This window comes from Procambarus clarkii, chromosome 21 (assembly GCF_040958095.1).
Source record: "Procambarus clarkii isolate CNS0578487 chromosome 21, FALCON_Pclarkii_2.0, whole genome shotgun sequence".
Classification (NCBI taxonomy): domain Eukaryota; kingdom Metazoa; phylum Arthropoda; class Malacostraca; order Decapoda; family Cambaridae; genus Procambarus; species Procambarus clarkii.
Genome location: NC_091170.1, coordinates 18434279 through 18456122, shown reverse-complemented (window position 1 = coordinate 18456122; position 21844 = coordinate 18434279). Strand labels below are relative to the sequence as shown.

Here is a 21844-nt window from a genome sequence, read left to right as displayed (position 1 = left end):
GTTCTTTGTGTTTTCATGTCCACAACAGTTCCTGATGCAGACTTTATTTTTTGTTTTGTCTTGATAAATAGTTCATCATCACACAGTTATTAATCTTAGCATACTGTAGTATTAATTATTTATTTTTGTATTTATGTTTCATTGAGAAATGTTTTTCCCAATATTTATATTTACAATTAGTATTACACTTGAATATTGGGGTGAGGACTGTGTAATATTACAACATGTAATATTAATATTATTCGTGTAGTATTAAGATTAATATTACACGAGTGAAGGCTGTGTCTGGTACGATGTCAAGCTGACGGATACGGGAAGACACCATCCTGAAGGCTCGCCAGGGACGATACCCAAAGGGCCAGTGTCAACTTTCCCAGCATGTGAAATAGCCCATCTGGAGCTGCATGTGAACCTCTTATCAAGTGCAAAGGCACAGGTGTGATAACTTGGTGACCGTGCACCATCACCACTGCCGCATCCGCCACCACAATCCCAACATGGAATGTAACCCAATGTAGAGACATTTACCACCCCTGGGATCCAAAGAATCACTGCTTCATGTGTAAGGCACCATGTGACAGTGTAATTGCAGACGTCGAGAAAATCCAAAGTGAAGGGCTGTAGCAGAGTCTACATAGATCACTACTGCCTAGGATCAAGGTACTTATCAAGCAAGGCATAAGATAAGCAAGTCCACGAACAGTTTCTCTGCCAGTTTAAAGCGAGCATGGGCGAGCTTCCATGTCTGGCCAAAGGACAAAGGTGCAAAGAAAGCAGCTCCTGAGGTGGACGGCAAGCGAGTCAAAAGCATCCGGAAGTCAAAGAATGCAGTATGGTGGTGGATAGCAGCAGAATACAACCCAGATGTATTTAATTCAATCAATCCTTGACACACATGAAACCAGAGGAACAAAAAGGATTTTGTACAGATATATTGGCCGCATGTGGTTTAATTAATGCAGATTAATTTAAAATCATATAGCAAAGCTTTGACCATGTAAGGTGATCATGCTTCATGAAGAATGCCACATAAATAACTCGAGAGACGCTTTGGCACTTCACAGTCAGTAATGGGGGGCGCGACAGTGTTAAACACCACCAAGGTGGTGGTGGAGTTATTGACCAATACCGCTGGTGGTTCATGTCTATTACACAGTGTTCCAAGGAGAGGAGGCAGTCAGTCGTGTAACTTCCCGGCTGGAACCCACAGAAGGCTCGAGTAGCAGGCAATAGGTTTCCATCACATTTATAGCCGTAGGTAGATCAAGCGCTCCAATAAAATTTTCCAGGATATGACAGCAGAGTAATGGGTCTGTAAGTTCTCGGGATCGACGAATCCCGCCCAGGCTTTGGAAATGGGAGACAGAATGGCGCATTTCCATGGGTTAAGGAAGATACTAGAGGACCAGCAGGTGTTAAAGAAGTAGGTAGGACTGCAGGACTCTTGGTGCCCTCCAAAGGAACTGCATATAGTCCAACCCCGGTGCCCTGTCTATTCGAGAGAGTAACTGGGTATCCTCGAGCTCTCCAAGCATACATAGGCGATCAAGGTCCTGAGCAACACCCATGCCCTGGTGTGTGCCCCCAGTCGATTGAGCCACTGGGGATGTGAATGGAAAACCTCTTGGAAGTGGTCAGCCATAAGCTTAATCTTTTGAAGTTCCCCAGGCTCGCATTACCACTAGCAACCCTAAGCGGGAAGGAAGACCAGGAACAGTGCCTGGACACCTTGTGCACAAAGGACCAGGCAACCAATGAGAATGATTAGTAATGGAGGGAGGCGTAATATTCAGACAAAGCTTTGACGTTGACATAGAGGACAACCTAACAACATTTGGCGTTTGCCTTGCTGAAAGTCTGTTGCAGTAATGGATTAGAGGAACAACGCCATTAATTCCACTTACGGCGTCGGTCCAGCATATATCCACATCACTATTATGTTCACTTCTGACAAGTTAACCTCCTACCTCAAGTAACTCCCCACCACATGTAAACTCCCACAACTCAGTAACTCCCAACCACATGTAAACTCCCACAACTCAGTAACTCCCAACCACATGTAAACTCCCACAACTACGACACATGATAACTCATACATCACACTAAGTTCTCAAACACTACGTCAAAACAGACATTACCGTCATTCAATAGTTCAGGGAAGGTTTACCCTGAACAAGGAAGGTTTACCCTAAACCGGGTAAGGTTTACCCTAAACCAGGTAAGGTTGAGCCGGAGAGGTTTAATGCAGATCTCGTAGGAATGAGATGAGTTTTCTTCTATTAGTTACAAGGAGCCTAATCATCCTGGATAATTTTGTGTTCATTGTAACATGATTGATTTTATCTCGGTAAAATAGCTTTAAATTACCTTAGCTTTGAAACCTTAGAAAGGTTAGGCTTGGGTTATGTTAGGTTAAGTTTCAGACCATTGGAAAGTTAGTGTAGGTTTGGTTTCAGACCATGATAAAGTTAAGTTACCTTTCAGATCAAGGAAAGGTTAGGTTTCAGACCAAGGGAAAGTTAGGTTAGGTTCCAGGCCATGGAAAAGTTAGGATAACTTTTAGACCAAAGGAAAAATTAGGTTAGGTTAACTTTCAGACCACGGAAAGGGCTTTTTGTGTGACTTGGGATGTGTTAAGTTAATCACACCTAATGTGTCTGACGACTTAGTTATTAACTTTTTTCGGTCAAATAATAAGAAGATGTAAAGGTTAGGTTTAATTATATTATTATTTTAACCATGATAGAGAAAGGTAAAAGCAAGACAGGATAGATTGAACTATAACATAAGAGTTTCTAAATCCCAAATCATATCCTGCTGGAATTCATGTAATTTTGCCATAAAAGATAAAAATAAAATATCAATTTTAAATGATTAAAAATCTACATTAATTAAAGTATCATCACTCAGGTAATTTAGATAATACCAGAGTGTACAGGATTTTATACAGATATATTGGACCTGGGTTATTTGGTATTAACTGGTATTTGGCAATAAGACAAATTAATTTAAAATCAAATAGCAAAGCTTGGATCGTATAAGGTGATCGTGCTTCATGAGGAATGCCACATAAATAACACGAGAGCCGCTTAGGCACTTCCCAGTCAGTAATGGGAGCTGTGAGGCGCGCCAGTGGTAAGGTGGTGGTGGAGTTATTGACCAATGTGTAGCTCTGCCACCTCCTTTGTTGCCACTGTGGGAGTGTTGGTGTTGTGAGGTGGTGGTGTGGTGGAGTGGTAGGTGGTGTTGTGGTGGTATGGTAGCCAGTTGTGTGGGTGGTGTTGTGGTGTGGTAGCCAGGTGTATGAGAGTGGTGTTGTGGTATGGTGGTTAGGTGTGTGGGAGTGGTGTTGTGGTGCGGTAGCCAGGACACTGAACGTTTCGTGTCACACATCGTACACGCACTTTAAGTGTACACAACACACGATGTACACCTCACATCACAGTGTACACGACTTATCATGTACACCTCACTGATGGTCGTGGGGGAGAGGGAAGGGAGACGCTGGTTTTATTCATGCTGACTGAGCGAGGAATTTAGAGGAATGAAAGATTGGTCCTAATATCATGTTGGGATCATTGAGGTGAGTGTCCATGAATACTTGAGCATTCTGCCTGTTTACTGTGGTCGGACTTAACGACTACCTTTCACTCCCTTCATTTAGGGCACAAGAAGATTTATTTCCTACAGGCAAAATGAGAGCAACAGGTGAAAGATTTTGTGAGGGACGGCCCTGTGACAGATTTGGTGAAGATGGTATTGTGACAGGTTTGGTGAGGATGGTATTGTGACAGATTTGGTGAGGATGGTATTGTGACAGGTTTGGTGAGGATGGTATTGTGACAGATTTGGTGAGGATGGTATTGTGACAGGTTTGGTGAGGATGGTATTGTGACAGATTTGGTGAGGATGGTATTGTGACAGGTTTGGTGAGGATGGTATTGTGACAGATTTGGTGAGGATGGTATTGTGACAGGTTTGGTGAGGATGGTATTGTGTCGTGTTGGGGAGGATGATCCAGTGAGAGGTTTGGGGAGCCAGAGATGTGTGGGTGTTGTAGTGGAGCCAGAGATGTGTGGGGTGTTCTAGTGGAGCCAGAGATGTATGGGTGATGTAGTGGAGCCAGAGATGTATGGGTGATGTAGTGGAGCCAGAGATGTATGGGTGATGTAGTGGAGCCAGAGATGTATGGGTGATGTAGTGGAGCCAGAGATGTATGGGTGATGTAGTGGAGCCAGAGATGTGTGGGTGTTCTAGTGGAGCCAGAGATGTGTGGGTGTTGTAGTGAAGTCAGTACTGTGAAAGCGTTGTAGTTGAACCAGAGATGTGAGGGTGTTGTAGTGGAGCCAAAGATGTGTGGGTGATGTAGTGGAGCCAGAGATGTGTCGGTACTGTAGTGGAGCCAGTTGTGTGGGTGTTGTAGGGAGCCAGAGATGTGTGGGTGTTGTAGTGGAATCAGAGATGTGTGGGTGTTGTAGTGGAGCCAGAGATGTGTGGGTGATGTAGTGGAGCCAGAGATGTGCGGGTGGTGTAGTGGAGCCAGAGATGTGTGGGTGTTGTACAGATTCATTGACTAATGCCTCTCAGTTCCATTCATGTCAGCAATGGAAAGAGCTGACATGAATTAAGGATATAAACTAATAATGCTAATACCATGGACATTGTTGGTCTGGCGTCGACAGTTGATGTAGCGAGAGAGAGGCTAGGCATGTGGGCACCACTGGTGACCCACAGAGAGAGCCTGTGCATGTGGGGCACCTTGGGTGACCTATAGGGAGAGGCTGTGCATGTGGGCACCTTTGGTGACCCACGGGAAGAGGATGTGCATGTGGACACCACTGAGTGACCCACAAGGAGAGGTTGGGCATGTGAGCACAGCTGAGTGACCTACAGAGAGAGGCTTGGCATATGAGCACCACTGCGTGACCCACAGGGAGAGGCTGGGCATGTAGGCACCATTGAGTGACTCACAGGGAGAGGTTGGGCATGTAGGTACCAATGAGTGACCCACAGGGAGAGGCTGGGCGTGTGGGCACCACTGAGTGACCCACAGGGAGAGGCTGGGCATATGGGCACCACTGAGGGACCCACAGAGAGAGGCTGGGCATATGGGCACCACTGAGTGACCCACAGGGAGAGGCAGGGCATGTAGGCACCACTGAGTGACTCACAGGGAGAGGCTGGGCATGTAGGCACCACTGAGTGACCCACAGGGAGAGGCTGGGCATGTAGGCACCACTGAGTGACCCACAGCACATATTTAATATACAATGTCGTTCTGGGTTACTCTGGTGAAATAGATCTATAACACTGATCTGTGTGAGCTGAAGTGCCATTAGTCAGAGTGCAACATTTCAAGCAAGTTGCAGGGCGCGTATACGCACTCCCAGTACGGTAGCCGCCATGCATAACGCACCAGGTACTATGCTACACGTGTACTCGTACTAAGTAAAAGTTCTGCATGAGCCTTGATAGCGTGAGAGATGTGCATGACGCAACGAAAACAATGACAAGGTGACATTTGCCGCATCTTAAGCAAAGCTCAAATGCATCTCATTTTTCGACACAGATAATACTTTGATGGTAATTGTTTGGTAAAATTATAATTTGTAACTTTATCTATATATATTTATTTATATATACAAGAGTTCTTACATTCTTGTACAGCCACTTGCAAGCGTAGTGTTTCGAACATTTTAACTGTATCAGTTGAAAGGTTGGTTGTTATAATACACGTGATGTCAACAGGTGATAATTTACGTGATGTCAACAGGTGACAAATGAGGAGGCCAACAGGTGCCAAGAGACTCACCTGCTCGGACAGGCATCAGTATGGCTGCCGCCGCCAGCACCGCCACAACCACCTGAGGGAACCATCACAATCAGTCATGAACTCATACCACACAAAAATATATTGCTTTTAAAATATTGCTATGTAATAGAATGTCATATTTATTAAAATAATTCACAACTTGTTTACACATAAGTTCCATATATATATATATATAATATATATATATATATATATATATATATATATATATATATATATATATATATATATATATATATATATATATATATATATATATATATATATATATATATATATATATATATATATATATGTGTGTGTATTATTGAATATGACCGAAAAAGTAAGATTAATAATTCTAACACTAATTTTCTCAATATTTCTTATGATTCTTTTCACTGTTAATGGTGTTTGCGAACTTCTACATGGGTACCATTGAACGAAAGGTCTTAGTCGACATGAACTTGAAACCAGCCATATACTGCAGGTATGTTGACGACATTTTGACACAGGTACCTGATGTCAGACATCTGCAGGAGCTGAAGGAGGCATTTGAGCGGAATTCTGTGTTGCGTTTCACTTACGAGATGAGAAGGATGGGAAGCTGCCCTTTCAAGATGTAACAGTCATGGAAAGGAGCGGAGGTTTCCACACTGCAGTCTACACTAAGGAAACAAACATAGGAATGTGCCTCAATGCCAACAGTGACCGCCCTGACAGGTACAAGAGGAGAGAGTCGTTAACGCTTATGTCGACCGTGCTCTCAGCCACAGGTCAGGATGGAAGCAAGTCGATGAAGAACTCTGTAGGGTAAGGCAGGTCCTAGTCAACAACGGCTTCTCCAATGGTTTCGTTGAAGACATCATAAGAAGGAAGGTGAAACGCCATGCAACCTCTGAAGAGACAACTAACACAACACCTGTACCCCTATTAGACTATTTTACAGGAACTTCTTTTCCACAGCTCATAAAACGGAGGAAAGGGTCCCTGAAAGATATTGTTAATAGAAACGTTATCCCAGTTATCCCTACAGACAAAAATCAGGATATACATAAGAACATAAGAACATAAGAACAAAGGCAACTGCAGAAGGCCTATTGGCCCATACGAGGCAGCTCCTATTTATAACCACCCAATCCCACTCATATACATGTCCAACCCATGCTTGAAACAATCGAGGGACCCCACCACCACAATGTTACGCGGCAATTGGTTCCACAAATCAACAACCCTGTAACTGAACCAGTATTTACCCAAGTCTTTCCTATATCTAAACTTATCCAATTGACGATTGACGATTATACAATTGACAATTTACTATAAAACCAAGAAAACGGCCAACCTATTCATGAGAAACTCTCCAGACACAAAGCAGAACGCTTTAAAAGAGACCAATGTCGTCTATGCCTTCAAATGCCCACTTGGGGACTGTAAGCCTCAAAGAATTCAGTATATAGGCAAGACAACAACATCTCTTTCCAGGCGATTAACGATGCATAAGCAACAGGGCTCCATTAAGGAACATATAATCTCTTCCCACAACCAGACCATGACCAGAGAAGTCTTAACAAAAAACACGGAAATCATCGATAGATACAGCGATAGCAGGCGGCTTGATATCTGCGAGGCACTACACATTAAGAAGTCGACACCAGCAATCAACAGCCAATTAATGCACAACTATATTTACCCACTTCAAGACTCCGCACCAATATAGAAGCATCAAGAAATATGGGCCAATAGGCCCTTTGCAGTTACTTCCATTCTTCCCTTTAACTTACAAAATATTACACCCATTGTTTCGTGTTCTGTCTTGTGTTGAAAGTTTGTTTTCACCTCATCCAAAACTGTTGTAACCTATCACCTCACCCAAATGCAGGTATAAAATCAAAGCTGTTTAAACATTGTTTGCTAGTTATAGTTGTGTGTGTGTGTAAACTAAAGTCTTTGAAAATGTAATAAGTTATTACGAAACGCGTTCAAGTGTCGCATCAGACTAGAAATAAAAATGAATTTTGGATAATTGATTTTTCAATTACCATCAATAGTGAAAAGAACCATAAGAAATATTGAGAAAATTCGTGTTAGAATTATTAATCTTACTTTTTCGGTCATATTCAATAATATATGTCTACAGGAAAGACTGCTATAAAAATATATATATATATATATATATATATATATATATATATATGTCGTACCTAGTAGCCAGAACTCACTTCTCAGCCTACTATGCAAGGCCCGATTTGCCTAATAAGCCAAGTTTTCATGAATTAATTGTTTTTCGACTACCTAACCTAACCTAACCTAACTTTCTCTACTACCTAACCTAACCTAACCTAACCTAACCTATAAAGATAGGTTAGGTTAGGTTAGGTAGGGTTGGTTAGGTTCGGTCATATATCTACGTTAATTTTAACTCCAATAAAAAAACATTGACCTCATACATAATGAAATGGGTAGCTTTATCATTTCATAAGAAAAAAATTATAGAAAATATATTAATTCAGGAAAACTTGGCTTATTAGGCAAATTTGGCCTTGCATAGTAGGCTGAGAAGTGCGTTCTGGCTACTAGGTACGACATATATATATATATATATATATATATATATATATATATATATATATATATATATATATATATATATATATATATAATGCCCTATTAATGCCACCTCACCCCATCCACCTCACTCAAATGCAGATATAAAATCGGAGATGCGTAAGTTCTATTCAGTTGTGTATTTGTAATATATATATATATATATATATATATATATATATATATATATATATATATATATATATATATATATATATATATATATATATATATATACACATATATATATATATACACATATATATATATATATATATATATATATATATATATATATATATATATACACATATATATATATATACAAATATATATATATATATATACACACATATATATATATATATATATATATATATATATATATATATATATATATATATATATATATATATATATATATATATATATATATATATATATATATATATATATACATATATTATTAAATATGACCGAAAAAGTAAGATTAATAATTCTAACACGAATTTTCTCAATCTTTCAGTACATTTCTTTTCACTGTTGGAGGTAATTCAAAAATCAATTCTCCAAAATTCATTTTTATTTCTAGTCTAACGCGACACTTGAGCGCGTTTCGTAAAACTTATTACATTTTCAAAGACTTTACACATACACAACTGAATAGAACTTACATATCTCCGATTTGTTTATATCTACATTTGAGTGAGGTGGATGGTGTGAGGTGGTATTTAATAGGGTATTAATTTCATCAACACAAGACAGAACACGAAACAATGGGTATTGAAATGGAAGTGATTGTAGAAAGCCTATTGGTCCATATTTCTTGATGCTTCTATATTGGAGCGGAGTCTTGAGGTGGGTAGAATATAGTTGTGCATTAATTGGCTGTTAATTGCTGGTGTTGACTTCTTAATGTGCAGTGCCTCGCAAACGTCAAGCCGTCTGCTATCGCTGTATCTATCGATGATTTCTGTGCTGTTTACTAGGATTTCTCTGGCGATGGTTTGGTTGTGGGAAGAGATTATATGTTCCTTAATGGAGCCCTGTTGCTTATGCATCGTTAAACGCCTAGAAAGAGATGTTGTTGTCTTGCCTATATACTGGGTTTTTTGGAGCTTACAGTCCCCAAGTGGGCATTTGAAGGCATAGACGACGTTGGTCTCTTTTAAAGCGTTCTGCTTTGTGTCTGGAGAGTTTCTCATGAGTAGGCTGGCCGTTTTTCTGGTTTTATAGTAAATCGTCAGTTGTATCCTCTGATTTTTGTCTGTAGGGATATCGTTTCTATTAACAATATCTTTCAGGACCCTTTCCTCCGTTTTATGAGCTGTGGAAAAGAAGTTCCTGTAAAATAGTCTAATAGGGGGTATAGGTGTTGTGTTAGTTGTCTCTTCAGAGGTTGCATGGCGTTTCACTTTCCTTCTTATGATGTCTTCGACGAAATCATTGGAGAAGCCGTTGTTGACTAGGACCTGACTTACCCTACAGAGTTCTTCGTCGACTTGCTTCCAATCTGAGCTGTGGCTGAGAGCACAGTCGACATATGCGTTAACAACACTCCTCTTGTACCTGTCTGGGCAGCCGCTGTTGGCATTTAGGCACATTCCTATGTTCGTTTCCTTAGTGTACACTGCAGTGTGGAAACCTCCGCTCTTTTCCATGACTGTTACATCTAGAAAGGGCAGCTTCCCATCCTTTTCCATCTCGTAAGTGAAACGCAGCACGGAACTCTGCTCAAAACAGTCATGGAAAAGAGCATCATGACTGCTCAAAACAGTCATGATGTAACAGTCATGGAAAAGAGCGGAGGTTTCCACACTGCAGTCTACACTACAGTCTAGAATTCATATCAGGATACACAAGTCTACTTATATATATATACACATGCGGTAATATATAAACAATCCTAAAGCTATATAAATTCGTCTACATATATACATACATACAGTACTACACCTGCACACACTACTACACCTGCACACACTACTACGCCTGCACACACTACTACACCTACACACACTACTACACCTGCACACACTACTACACCTGCACACACTACTACACTTGCACACACTACTACACCTACACACACTACTACACCTGCACACACTACTACGCCTGCACACACTACTACACCTACACACACTACTACACCTGCACACACTACTACGCCTGCACACACTACTACACCTACACACACTACTACGCCTGCACACACTACTACACCTACACACAATACTACACCTGCACACACTACTACACCTGCACACACTACTACGCCTGCACACACTACTACGCCTGCACACACTACTACACCTGCACACACTACTACGCCTGCACACACTACTACACCTACACACACTACTACACCTGCACACACTACTACACCTGCACACACTACTACACCTGCACACACTACTACACCTGCACACACTACTACACCTGCACACACTACTACACCTGCACACACTACTACACCTGCACACACTACTACACCTACACACACTACTACACCTACACACACTACTACACCTGCACACACTACTACACCTGCACACACTACTACACCTGCACACACTACTACACCTACACACACTACTACACCTGCACACACTAATACACCTGCACACACTACTACACCTGCACACACTACTACACCTACACACACTACTACACCTACACACACTACTACACCTGCCTTTTTACCTACAGTTGTCTTACGTTATGCATTTAATATGATGTAATATGTAGACGACCTACTGAATAACACGTTTCATGCTAATTTTGGGGACATATAAGGTCTGGGAAGCAAGACAGCTTATATGTGTAAAAACTGCATTTATCCTAGCGGTGACCAGTGGGAACACAGATTAGTGTAAAACACTGTTTACCTGTGATTTGTAAGAGTTATGTTAGGGAAAGAACCAGGTCTGTAAGAACCTTGAAAATGGTACAATACGTTCATTTTTGACAAACGTGCGCTGGACGGTAGGGTGACGGTCTCGGTTCATGCAGGTCAGCGTTCAATTCCCCACAATGGAAGTGGTTGGGCATCATTCCTTCCCTTGGTCTCATCCAAAATCCTTATCCTGATCCCTTCCAAGTGCTATATAGTCCCAATGGCTTGGCGTTTTCCTCTGATAGTTCCCGTCCCTTCCCTTGCCAGAACTATGTCCTTAAGGGACAACACAGCCTAGCGGTGGAAGTTCTCCAATGGTAGTGAGAATGGAAATGAGCTGTGTTGTAATTGAATGACGTAAATACTTTAATTTACTTCCCACATTTCGTGAGAGAGATATTGTGCAATGTTTGGATGGGATAGGTAATAGGAGTGGGGATGGGATAGGTAATAGGAGTGGGGATGGGATAGGTAATATATAGAATAGCAAAAAAAACTATACCTGTTCTATACATTAAGAGGGAGTGTATATGGTGAAGTGAGATGTAACTATGTGGGGTGGTTATATCTCAACTTCACCTGTGATGAGCAAATAAATGGAAAAGGTTAGGTGAGGGATTATTATGCTGGATTAGTGCATAGGTTAAAACTATTATTTTCCCTAATACATTACAGGGCCACTATAATGTTGCGTTGGATATGTACTATACGTGGAATAACATAGAGAAATAGAAATATCTCTATCTGTGTGATCTGAGAGGACATGGTTACTTAGAGAAACAACAGTTGACTGGGATATTGGCCTTAAGAAAACCTCTTTTCAACGGTTGAGTTAAGTTGCATTAAGCTGTCAATCCTTTACAATCACTGTACATCACCCGTTGTGATGACCTAAGGTAGTAATAATTGTTAGTAACACCATCTTCCTCAACCACAACAACCACCACCACTACAACCACAAATCACAACAACCACCACCACCAACACAACCACAACAACCACCACCACCAACACAACCACAACAACCACCAACTCCAACACAACCACACCCACAACAACCACCAACTCCAACACAACCACTACAACCACCAACACCAACACCAACACAACCACCAACACAATCACAACCACAACAACCACCAACACCAACACAACCACTACAACCACAACAACCACCAACTCCTACACAACCACAACAACCACCAACACAACCACAACAACCACCAACTCCAACACAACCACAACAACCACCAACACAACCACAACAACCACCAACTCCAACACAACCACAACATGACCTGAGAATAACAAAGCCTACCTGTGTCACGAAACAATTCATCTATTTAATGACACAATTATCTGAAGACCAAGAAGGAAATGTGTGTGAAGAAGAGCTGGCTGCCTCAGAGGCAGTATTAGCCCCGTGCGTCACGACACCAAGATGTGGTACTTTCTCTCATCATCGATTACAATGGTTCAAAGACGGGGCCCATGATTTACAGCTCGTCCCGCTCGCTACCACTGGTGTTTAAAATAGGTTTCGAGCCAGTGTGAAAGCATTTGTTCCAGTAAATTGTTTGCAATATCTCCGTGGAGACGCCGCCCAGCACAGGCAACATCGATCACCAGTGACCTCAACACTGTACGGTACCGCACGGACGCCCTCTTCACTATACTCTCTATGTGACCTCACCACACCTCTCACTATCCTCACCACACCTCTCACTACCCTCACCACACCTCTCACTACCCTCACCACACCTCTCACTACCCTCATCACACCTCTCACTATCCTCACCACACCTCTTACTATCCTCACCACACCTCTCACTACCCTCACCACACATCTCACTATCCTCACCACACCTCTCACTATCCTCACCACACATCTCACTATCCTCACCACACCTCTCACTATCCTCACCACACCTTTCACTATCCTCACCACACTTCTCACTATCCTCACCACACATGTCACTACCCTCACCACACCTCTCACTATCCTCAACACACCTCTCACTACCCTCACCACACCTCTCACTATCCTCACAACACCTCTCACTACCCTCACCACACCTCTCACTATCCTCACCACACCTCTCACTATCCTCACCACACCTCTCACTATCCTCACCACACATGTCACTGCCCTCACCACACCTCTCACTATCCTCACCACACCTCTCACTACCCTCACCACACCTCTCACTATCCTCACCACACATGTCACTACCCTCACCACACCTCTCACTATCCTCAACACACCTCTCACTACCCTCACCACACCTCTCACTATCCTCACCACACCTCTCACTACCCTCACCACACCTCTTACTATCCTCACCACACCTCTCACTATCCTCACCACACATGTCACTACCCTCACCACACCTCTCACTATCCTCAACACACCTCTCACTACCCTCACCACACCTCTTACTATCCTCACCACACCTCTCACTACCCTCACCACACCTCTCACTATCCTCACCACACCTCTCACTATCCTCACCACACCTCTCACTACCCTCACCACACATGTCACTACCCTCACCACACCTCTCACTATCCTCAACACACCTCTCACTACCCTCACCACACCTCTTACTACCCTCACCACACCTCTCACTACCCTCACCACACCTCTTACTACCCTCACCACACCTCTCACTATCCTCACCACACCTCTCAGCGGGAGGTGGGTACTGTTGAAGAACAGCAGGAGGTGGGTACTGTTGAAGAACTGCAGAAGGTGGGTACTGTTGAAGAACAGCAGAAGGTGGGTACTGTTTAAGAACAGCGGGAGGTGGGTACTGTTGAAGAATAGGGGGAGCTGTGTACATTTGAAAAACAGTGGGAGGTGGGTACTGTTGAAGAACAGCGGGAGGTGAGTACTGTTGAAGAACAACAGGAGGTGGGTACTGTTGAAGAACAGCAGGAGGTGGGTACTGTTAAAGAACAGCAGAAGGTGGATACTGTTGAAGAACAGCGGGAGGTGGGTACTGTTGAAGAACAGCGGGAAAGCGGGAACTGTTGAAGAACATCGGGAGGTGGGTATTGTTGAAGAACAGCAGAAGGTAGGTACTGTTGAAGAACAGCGGGAAGGGGTACTGTTGAAGAACAGCGGGAGGTGGGTTCAGTTGTACAGCAGAAGGTGGGTACAGTTCTTCAACTGTACCCCACCTCCTACTGTTCTTTAATGTTGGTGTGTTAGTGTCGTGGCTGTGATGGAATTTACCTCAGCGCAACTAACATTAATAGCTATGATGAGACAGGAACCCGGCGGCTTGTCGAAGGCTTGTCACCAGTCTCCGTGGTGTAGTTGTAAGACACTCGCCTGGCGTTCCGCGAGCGCTATGTCATGGGTTCGTATCCTGGCCGGGGAGGATTTACTGGGCGCAAATCCTTAACTGTAGCCTCTGTTTAACGCAACAGTAAAATGTGTACTTGGATGAAAAACGATTCTTCGCGGCAGGGGATCGTATTCCAGGGACCTGCCCGAAACGCTACGCGTACTAGTGGCTGTACAAGAATGTAACAACTCTTGTATATATCTCCAAAAAAAAAAAAAAAAAAAAGTCTCCTCATTTCCCTAGTTAATCTTTTCTCTTAAAATTTAAGCGAGTTTTTATTTTTACGGCTTCGGCGGGTAGGTAGTTCCATGGGTTAATAACCCTGTGGGTGAAAAAGCATCTCCTGTTTTCTGTCCTACATTGTGGCATGTTGAGCATGAAACTGTTACTCCTTGTTTGTGTTACATCTGACCTTTTGAAGAAATTGTCAGGATCAACACCCTCCAAATCGTTCAGTATTTTAAACGTTTCAATGAGATCCGCCCTGTCATGCCTAGTTTGCAGTGTTGTTAGCACTGTGGCCCTCAACCGTTACTGATACGTGAGATGACTTAGCTCTGGAATGATTTTTGTTGCCCGGTGATGCACTTTATCCGGAACAGCGATGTCCTTCTGAAGATGAAGTCTCCATGCCTGGATACAGTAATCCACATGGGGACTCACCAGAGATTTATACAATTGAATGACTACTTTCTTTTCCTTAAAGGTAAAGGATTATTTCACTTGTTTGGTTAGCATTTTTTATTACAGCCCCCCACTTGTTGTGCAACTTTCAGTGAATGATGGATTCTGACTGTGAGGACAATTTCTTCATAAATCTGTAGTAAGGTAGTGCTGTTAATTTAATACTTTTGGCGTGGATTGTTAGGCCCCACATGCAAGGTCTTGCATTGACCGACATTAAAAAGCATTTGCCAGTCATCTGACCATTTGTGGAGTTCATGTAGATCTCTTTGTAAGGTCTCAGTATCATTTTCACTTCTCACTTTACCATAAACGTTTGTATCATCTGCAGATTTGATGATGTGGTTTCTAATATTCTCATCTCTGCCATTGATGTATATAACAAAAAGGGTTGGTCCCAAAGTGGAGCCCTTAGGTTGCCCACTCACCACATTTCTCCAGCCAGATTCATTCATATTTAACCGGACCCTTTGCTTTCTTTGTTATAACCATTGTTTTATCCATTTTAGTATAGCACCGTTTATTGCATGTGCCTGAAATTTCCTTGCCAGTCTCCTTTGGTTCATTATCAAAGGCTTTAGGAAAATCCATGTAAACTAAATCCACCTGCTGACCCCTTATAATTGTTGATCAGGCTATCCAGTTGTGACGTCATAAGTCATCATTTGGGCTTTTCAGTGGGCCCATTGCAGATGCCAGTTGTAACGTTGAGTTTTCGGAGAGAAATTTAAGTTCGTGGTATACTTGGTGGTGAGTGCCGGAGATGTTCCACAGTAGCTACATCCTGGAGACTGAATATAGTCGTCAGTAAAGCATGACTCAGCCTTAAAGCTTTCCACATAGTTCTCAGGACTCGACCATCTGCAAGTTTTCTATTTTTGCAGTTTTTTTCTGTTTCTCTAATGTTATTAACTGGAATGTTGAGGCTTGAGTGAAATCAGTTACGAGGAAAGACTAAAGAAATTAATCCTCAAGTTACTGAAGGAAAATTTGTATGGTACCTGTGTAAAAAAGACTCCAGTTCCAGAATTTTGTAAGCACAACTAGATTACCCCCCCCCCCCCACACACACACACGCCATTGTGTGTGTGTGTGGGGGGGGGGGGGCGCCGGTGCCTGCGTGAATAGCACGCTGGACACGTAATCCGGTGGCCCGGGTTCGATTCCCGGCGCCGGCGAGAAACAAAAATGGGCAGAGTTTCTTTCACCTCGATGCCCCTGTTACCTAGCATATAGGTACCTGGGAGTTAGATAGCTGTTACGGGCTGCTTCCTTGGTGTGTGAGTGTGTGTGTGGAAAAAAAATTGTACTTAGTAACAGTTGATTGATTGACAGCTGAGAGGCAGGCCCGAAAGAGCAGAGCTCAACCCCCGCAAGCACAACTAGGTAGAATACAGATAGCTGAATACACACACATGTAAGACCAATCCTGGAGTATGAGGCCCCAGCATGAAGCCCGTATCTTGTCACGCACAAGACAAAGCTTGAAAAAGTTCAGAGGTATGCCACTAGACTAGTCCCAGAACTAAGAGGCATGAGTTACGAGGACAGGATGCGGGAAATGTAACTCACGATAATGGAAGACAGAAGAGTAAGGGTAGACATGATCACCACCTACAAAATTCTCAAAGGAATTGACAGGGTAGATAAAGATAAACTGTTTAACACGGGTGGTACGCGAACATGAGAACACAGGTGGAAACTGAGTACCTAAATGAGCCACTGGGACGTTAGAAAGAACTTTTTCAGTGTTAGAGTAGTTAACAGGTGGAATGCATTAGGCAGTGATGTGGTGGAGGCTGACTCCATACACAGTTTAAAATGTAGATATGAAAGAGCCCAATAGGCTCATGAACCTGTACACTAGTTGATCGACAATTGAGAGGCGGGACCACAGAGCTAAAGTTAAATTCCCGAAAGCACAACTAGGCGAGTACAGACACAGACACACACACACACACACACACACACACACACACACACACACACACACACACACACACACACACACACACACACACACACACACACACACACACACACACACACACACACACACACACACACACACACACACACACACACACACACACACACACACACACACACACACACACACACACATGCCCCAAGCCACTTGGGGCGCCAGTGGCTGTGTGGACAGTATGTTGGACACGTAATCCTGTGGCCCTTGGTTCGATTCCCGGCGCCGGCGAGAAAACAAAATGGGCAGAGTTTCTTTCACCCTGATGCACCTGTTACCTAGCAGTAAATAGGTACCTAGGAGTTAGACAGCTGATACGAGCCGATAACTGTGTGTGTGTGTGTATGTGTGTGTGTACTCACCTACTCACCTAATTGTGCTTGCGGGGGTTGAGCTTTGGCTCTTTGGTCCCGCCTCTCAACTGTCAATCAACTGTGTGTGTGTGTGTGTGTGTGTGTGTGTGTGTGTGTGTGTGTGTGTGTGTGTGTGTGTGTGTGTGTGTGTGTGTGTGTGTGTGTGTATGAGTGTGTGTGTGTGTGTGTGTGTGTGTGTGTGTGTGTGTGTGTGTGTGTGTGTGTGTGTGTGTGTGTGTGTGTGTGTGTGTGTGTGTGTGTGTGTGTGTGTGTGTGTGTGAAAAATTAGTAGTTAGTAACAGTTAATTGACAGTTGAGAGGCGGGCCGAAAGAGCAGAGCTCAACCCCCGCAAACATAACTGGGTGAACCTAGGTGAATACACACACGTGCACACACACGCGCGCGCCATGAGCCTCGCAGTTGAGTGGATAGCGCTCTGGGGGTCGTAGTCGTAAGAGCCCGGTTCGATTCCCGGCAGAGACAGAAATCACCTGCAGTACCAAGTACTGCAGGTGAGTTGTTGGAGGGTGCACACTGAATGAACTGCCAGGTGTCGAACAAGACAAAAGGCCTGGGAGTAGTCTGGCGCCACGCCAGTACTCCCAGGCACATACACGCAACACATATAACATCAACAGCATATGTTACTTAGGCCAACATAAGGACCGTCGCCAGTAGACTAAACCCATCCAAGTTCGACGTGATGTGAGACATTAGTTATCAAGTATGAGGCTCCAGCGTGGAACCCTAAAGCCTGATCAAATGTAAAGATTCTCAAGGAGGTCAGTGGGTTATGACAAGGTCACACAGACTTACATGGACTGCCATGGTGTGAGGCGCTGTTAAAGACGCGGCTGCATGCAGGGTCTGGTCACGCGCAGCAGTGGTCAGGAAGTATTGGTGATGGTCACAGGTCCTCCCGCTCCCTTCTGTTCCACCTACTGGCTGCCACGCCACATGGCCCCCTCCGGCTTCACCGTCTGCGCGCTCACCTGCGCATAAAACCGCTTACCTGACCCGGTGCTCGGTCAGCGGCGCACCTGCGCACACAGACCATTACAGACGGAACAGATCGAGAGAAAAGGTAAAGAAATACCTGCTTGATACCTGTTTGAGGGAGTTCTGGGAGCTGGTTGATACCTGGTTGAGCTCTTCTTCTCTCCAAGCCCGGCCCGAGGCCAGGCTTGACTTAGAGTTTGGTCCACCGGGCTGTTACTTGGAGCGGCCCGTAGGCACACATACCCACCACAGCCCGATTGGTCCGGAACTTCTTTAAGAAAACAGACTAGTTTTCTCTTGAAGATGTCCACGGTTTTTCCGGCAATATTTCTTATAGTCGCTGGGAGGAGGTTGAACAACCGCGGATCTCTGATATTTATACAGTGTTCAGTGATTGTGCCTAAGGCACCTCTGCTCTTCACTGGTTCTATTCTGCATTTTCTTCCATATCGTTCACTCCAGTACGTTGTTATTTTACTGTGTAGATTAGGGACCTGGCCTTCAAGTATTTTCCATGTGTATATTATTTGGTATCTCTCTCGTCTCCTTTCTAGTGAGTGCATTTGGAGAGCTTTGAGACGATCCTAATAATTTAGGTGCTTTATCGCGTCTATGTGTGTGCCGTATATGTTCTCTGTATTCCCTCTATTTTAGCAATCTCTCCTGTTCTGAAGGGGGAAGTGAGTACTGAGCAGTTCTCACCAGGACCAGAAAATAGAGCAGAATATGTGGTGAATGAGGAAAGTCATTAACATGATATTACGAGGACTGAAGACCCTCTGAGGCGTCAAGCCTTTTAACGCACACAGCTCTCCACATTGACAATTTGGCAATTACAACTTGAACTTCAAAATAGAGCTCATCTGCCCGACTTCCTCTCTTGTTGAATCACACTTGCTCAGCGCCCTCACACTGATTACTTCATGCAACACACATGCACAGCACCCTCACACTAATTATTTCATGCATCACACTTGCTCAGCGCCCTCACACTAATTATTTCGTGCATCACACATGCACAGTACCCTCATACTAATTACTTCGTGCATCACACATGCACGGCATCCTCACGCTGATTACTTCATGCATCACACTTGCTCAGCGCCCTCACACTACTTACTTCATGCATCACACACGCTCAGCACCCTCACACTAATTCGTGCATCACCCATGCTCAGCACCCTCACACTAATTATTTCGTGCATCACACATGACCGGGGTAAGGAGGCCTAATACGTGACTGGACAGCGCTCTGGACTCTTAAGGTCTGGGTTCGATGCCACGTGATAGCAGAAACAAAAGGGGCAGAGTTTCTTTCACCATGATGCCCCCTGGTACCTAGCATATAGGTACCTGGGAGTTAGACAGCTGTTATAACCTGCTTTCTGGTGATGTGTGTGTGGGGATGCTCAGCACCAACATGCTCAGCACCCACATGCTCAGCAACATGTTCAGTACCCCTCACACAAATTACTTCGAGCATCAAACATGCCCAACACCTTCACACTAATTACTTCGTATATCACACATGCTCAGCACCCTCACACTAATTACTTCGTATATCACAAATGCTCATCACACTCACACTAATTACTTCCTATATTACACGTGCTCATCACCCTCACACTAATTACTTAGTGCATCATAAATGCTAGTCACCTCACCATAATTACTTCGTTTATCACACATGCTCAGCACCCTCACACTAATTACTTCGCGCATCACACATTCTGAGCACCCACACAATGACAACTTCGTGCATCACACATGCTCAGCACGCTCACACTGATTACGTGGTGCATCACACATGCTCAGCACCCTCACAATGATTACTTGGTGCATCACAAATGCTCAACACCTCACACTGATTACTTTTTTCATCACACATGCTCAGCACCCTCACAGTAACAACTTCGGGCATCACACATGCTCAGCACACTCATACTGATAACCTCGTGTATCTCACATGCTCACCACCCTCACACTAATACGTGCATTACTCATGATTAGCCCAGTCACACTAATTACTTCGTGCATCATACATGCTCAGCATCTACACACTGATAACTTCGTGCATCACACATGCTCAGCACCCTCACACTGATAACTTGGGGCATCTCACTTGCTCAGCACATTCACACTGATTACTTCGTGCACTGTGAACACCCTCTCAGCATGTGTGATGATGCTCAGCACCATCACTCATGCTCAACACCTTCACACTGAATACTTGATGCATCATACATGCTCAGCACCCTCATACTGATTACTTGGTGCATCACACATGCTCAGCACCCTCTCAATACTTAGTGAAGCACAGATGCTCAGCACCCTCACACTAATTACTTCGTGAATCACATATGCTCAGCACCCTCTCACAATACTTGGTGAAGCACATATGCTCAGCACCCTCAAACTAATTCCTTCGTGAATCACATATGCTCAACACCCTCACACTGATTACTTCATGTATCACACATGCTCAACACACTCTCACTTAATTATTTCGTGAATCACACAAGCTGAGCATCCTCACACTATTTATTTCATGCAACACAGAATCTCAGCACCCTCACACTGATTACTTCATATATTACACATGCTCAGTACCCTCAAACTTAATTACTTCGTGCATTACATATGCTCAGCACTTCACAGTAATTACTTCGTGCATCACACGTGCTCAGCACCCTCACACTTTATTAGTTCACATATGAAGTATCAAAGTATATTTCAATTTATTTCACATAATTTTTTTTTACTTCACATCAAAGTATATATGATGTGAGAACCAGCGGATTAGCCTTACTTGTGCTTTGGCACTCAAAGAGCCTAACGGCCTTGTGGACAGGGATCTCAACTTTATTGAGTTCCCGGCGGTTGTTCCAGCCTATTTTTGTATGGTCTCTAGTCGACTACGAGCTGCTTACCACACTTAACATGTTAGCTAAGCAAGTCTTCTCTGCCGGATACCAACCTAACTTTTCAAATAAAGTATAGTAAGTGGAAGACACAACATCTCACACCCACCTCACTGTGTGGTGTGTGCACGTGAGGGGTACACCTCACTGTGTGGTGTGTGTACGTGAGGGGTACACCTCACTGTGTGGTGTGTGCACGTGAGGGGTACACCTCACTGTGTGGTGTGTGTA

General features: G+C 43.6%; 1 protein-coding gene across 1 annotated transcript in view; it reads right to left on the bottom strand.

The window, feature by feature from the left end:
• LOC123760677 (polycystin family receptor for egg jelly) overlaps positions 1-18625 on the bottom strand; it is a 467012-nt gene extending 448387 nt beyond the window's left edge. Inside the window, 2 exon segments of the mRNA XM_069328534.1 lie at positions 5813-5864; positions 18510-18625. Coding sequence (XP_069184635.1) covers positions 5813-5864; positions 18510-18521 — 64 coding nt within the window. The 5' untranslated portion in view covers positions 18522-18625.
• Between the last annotated feature and the right edge of the window lie 3219 nt (positions 18626-21844).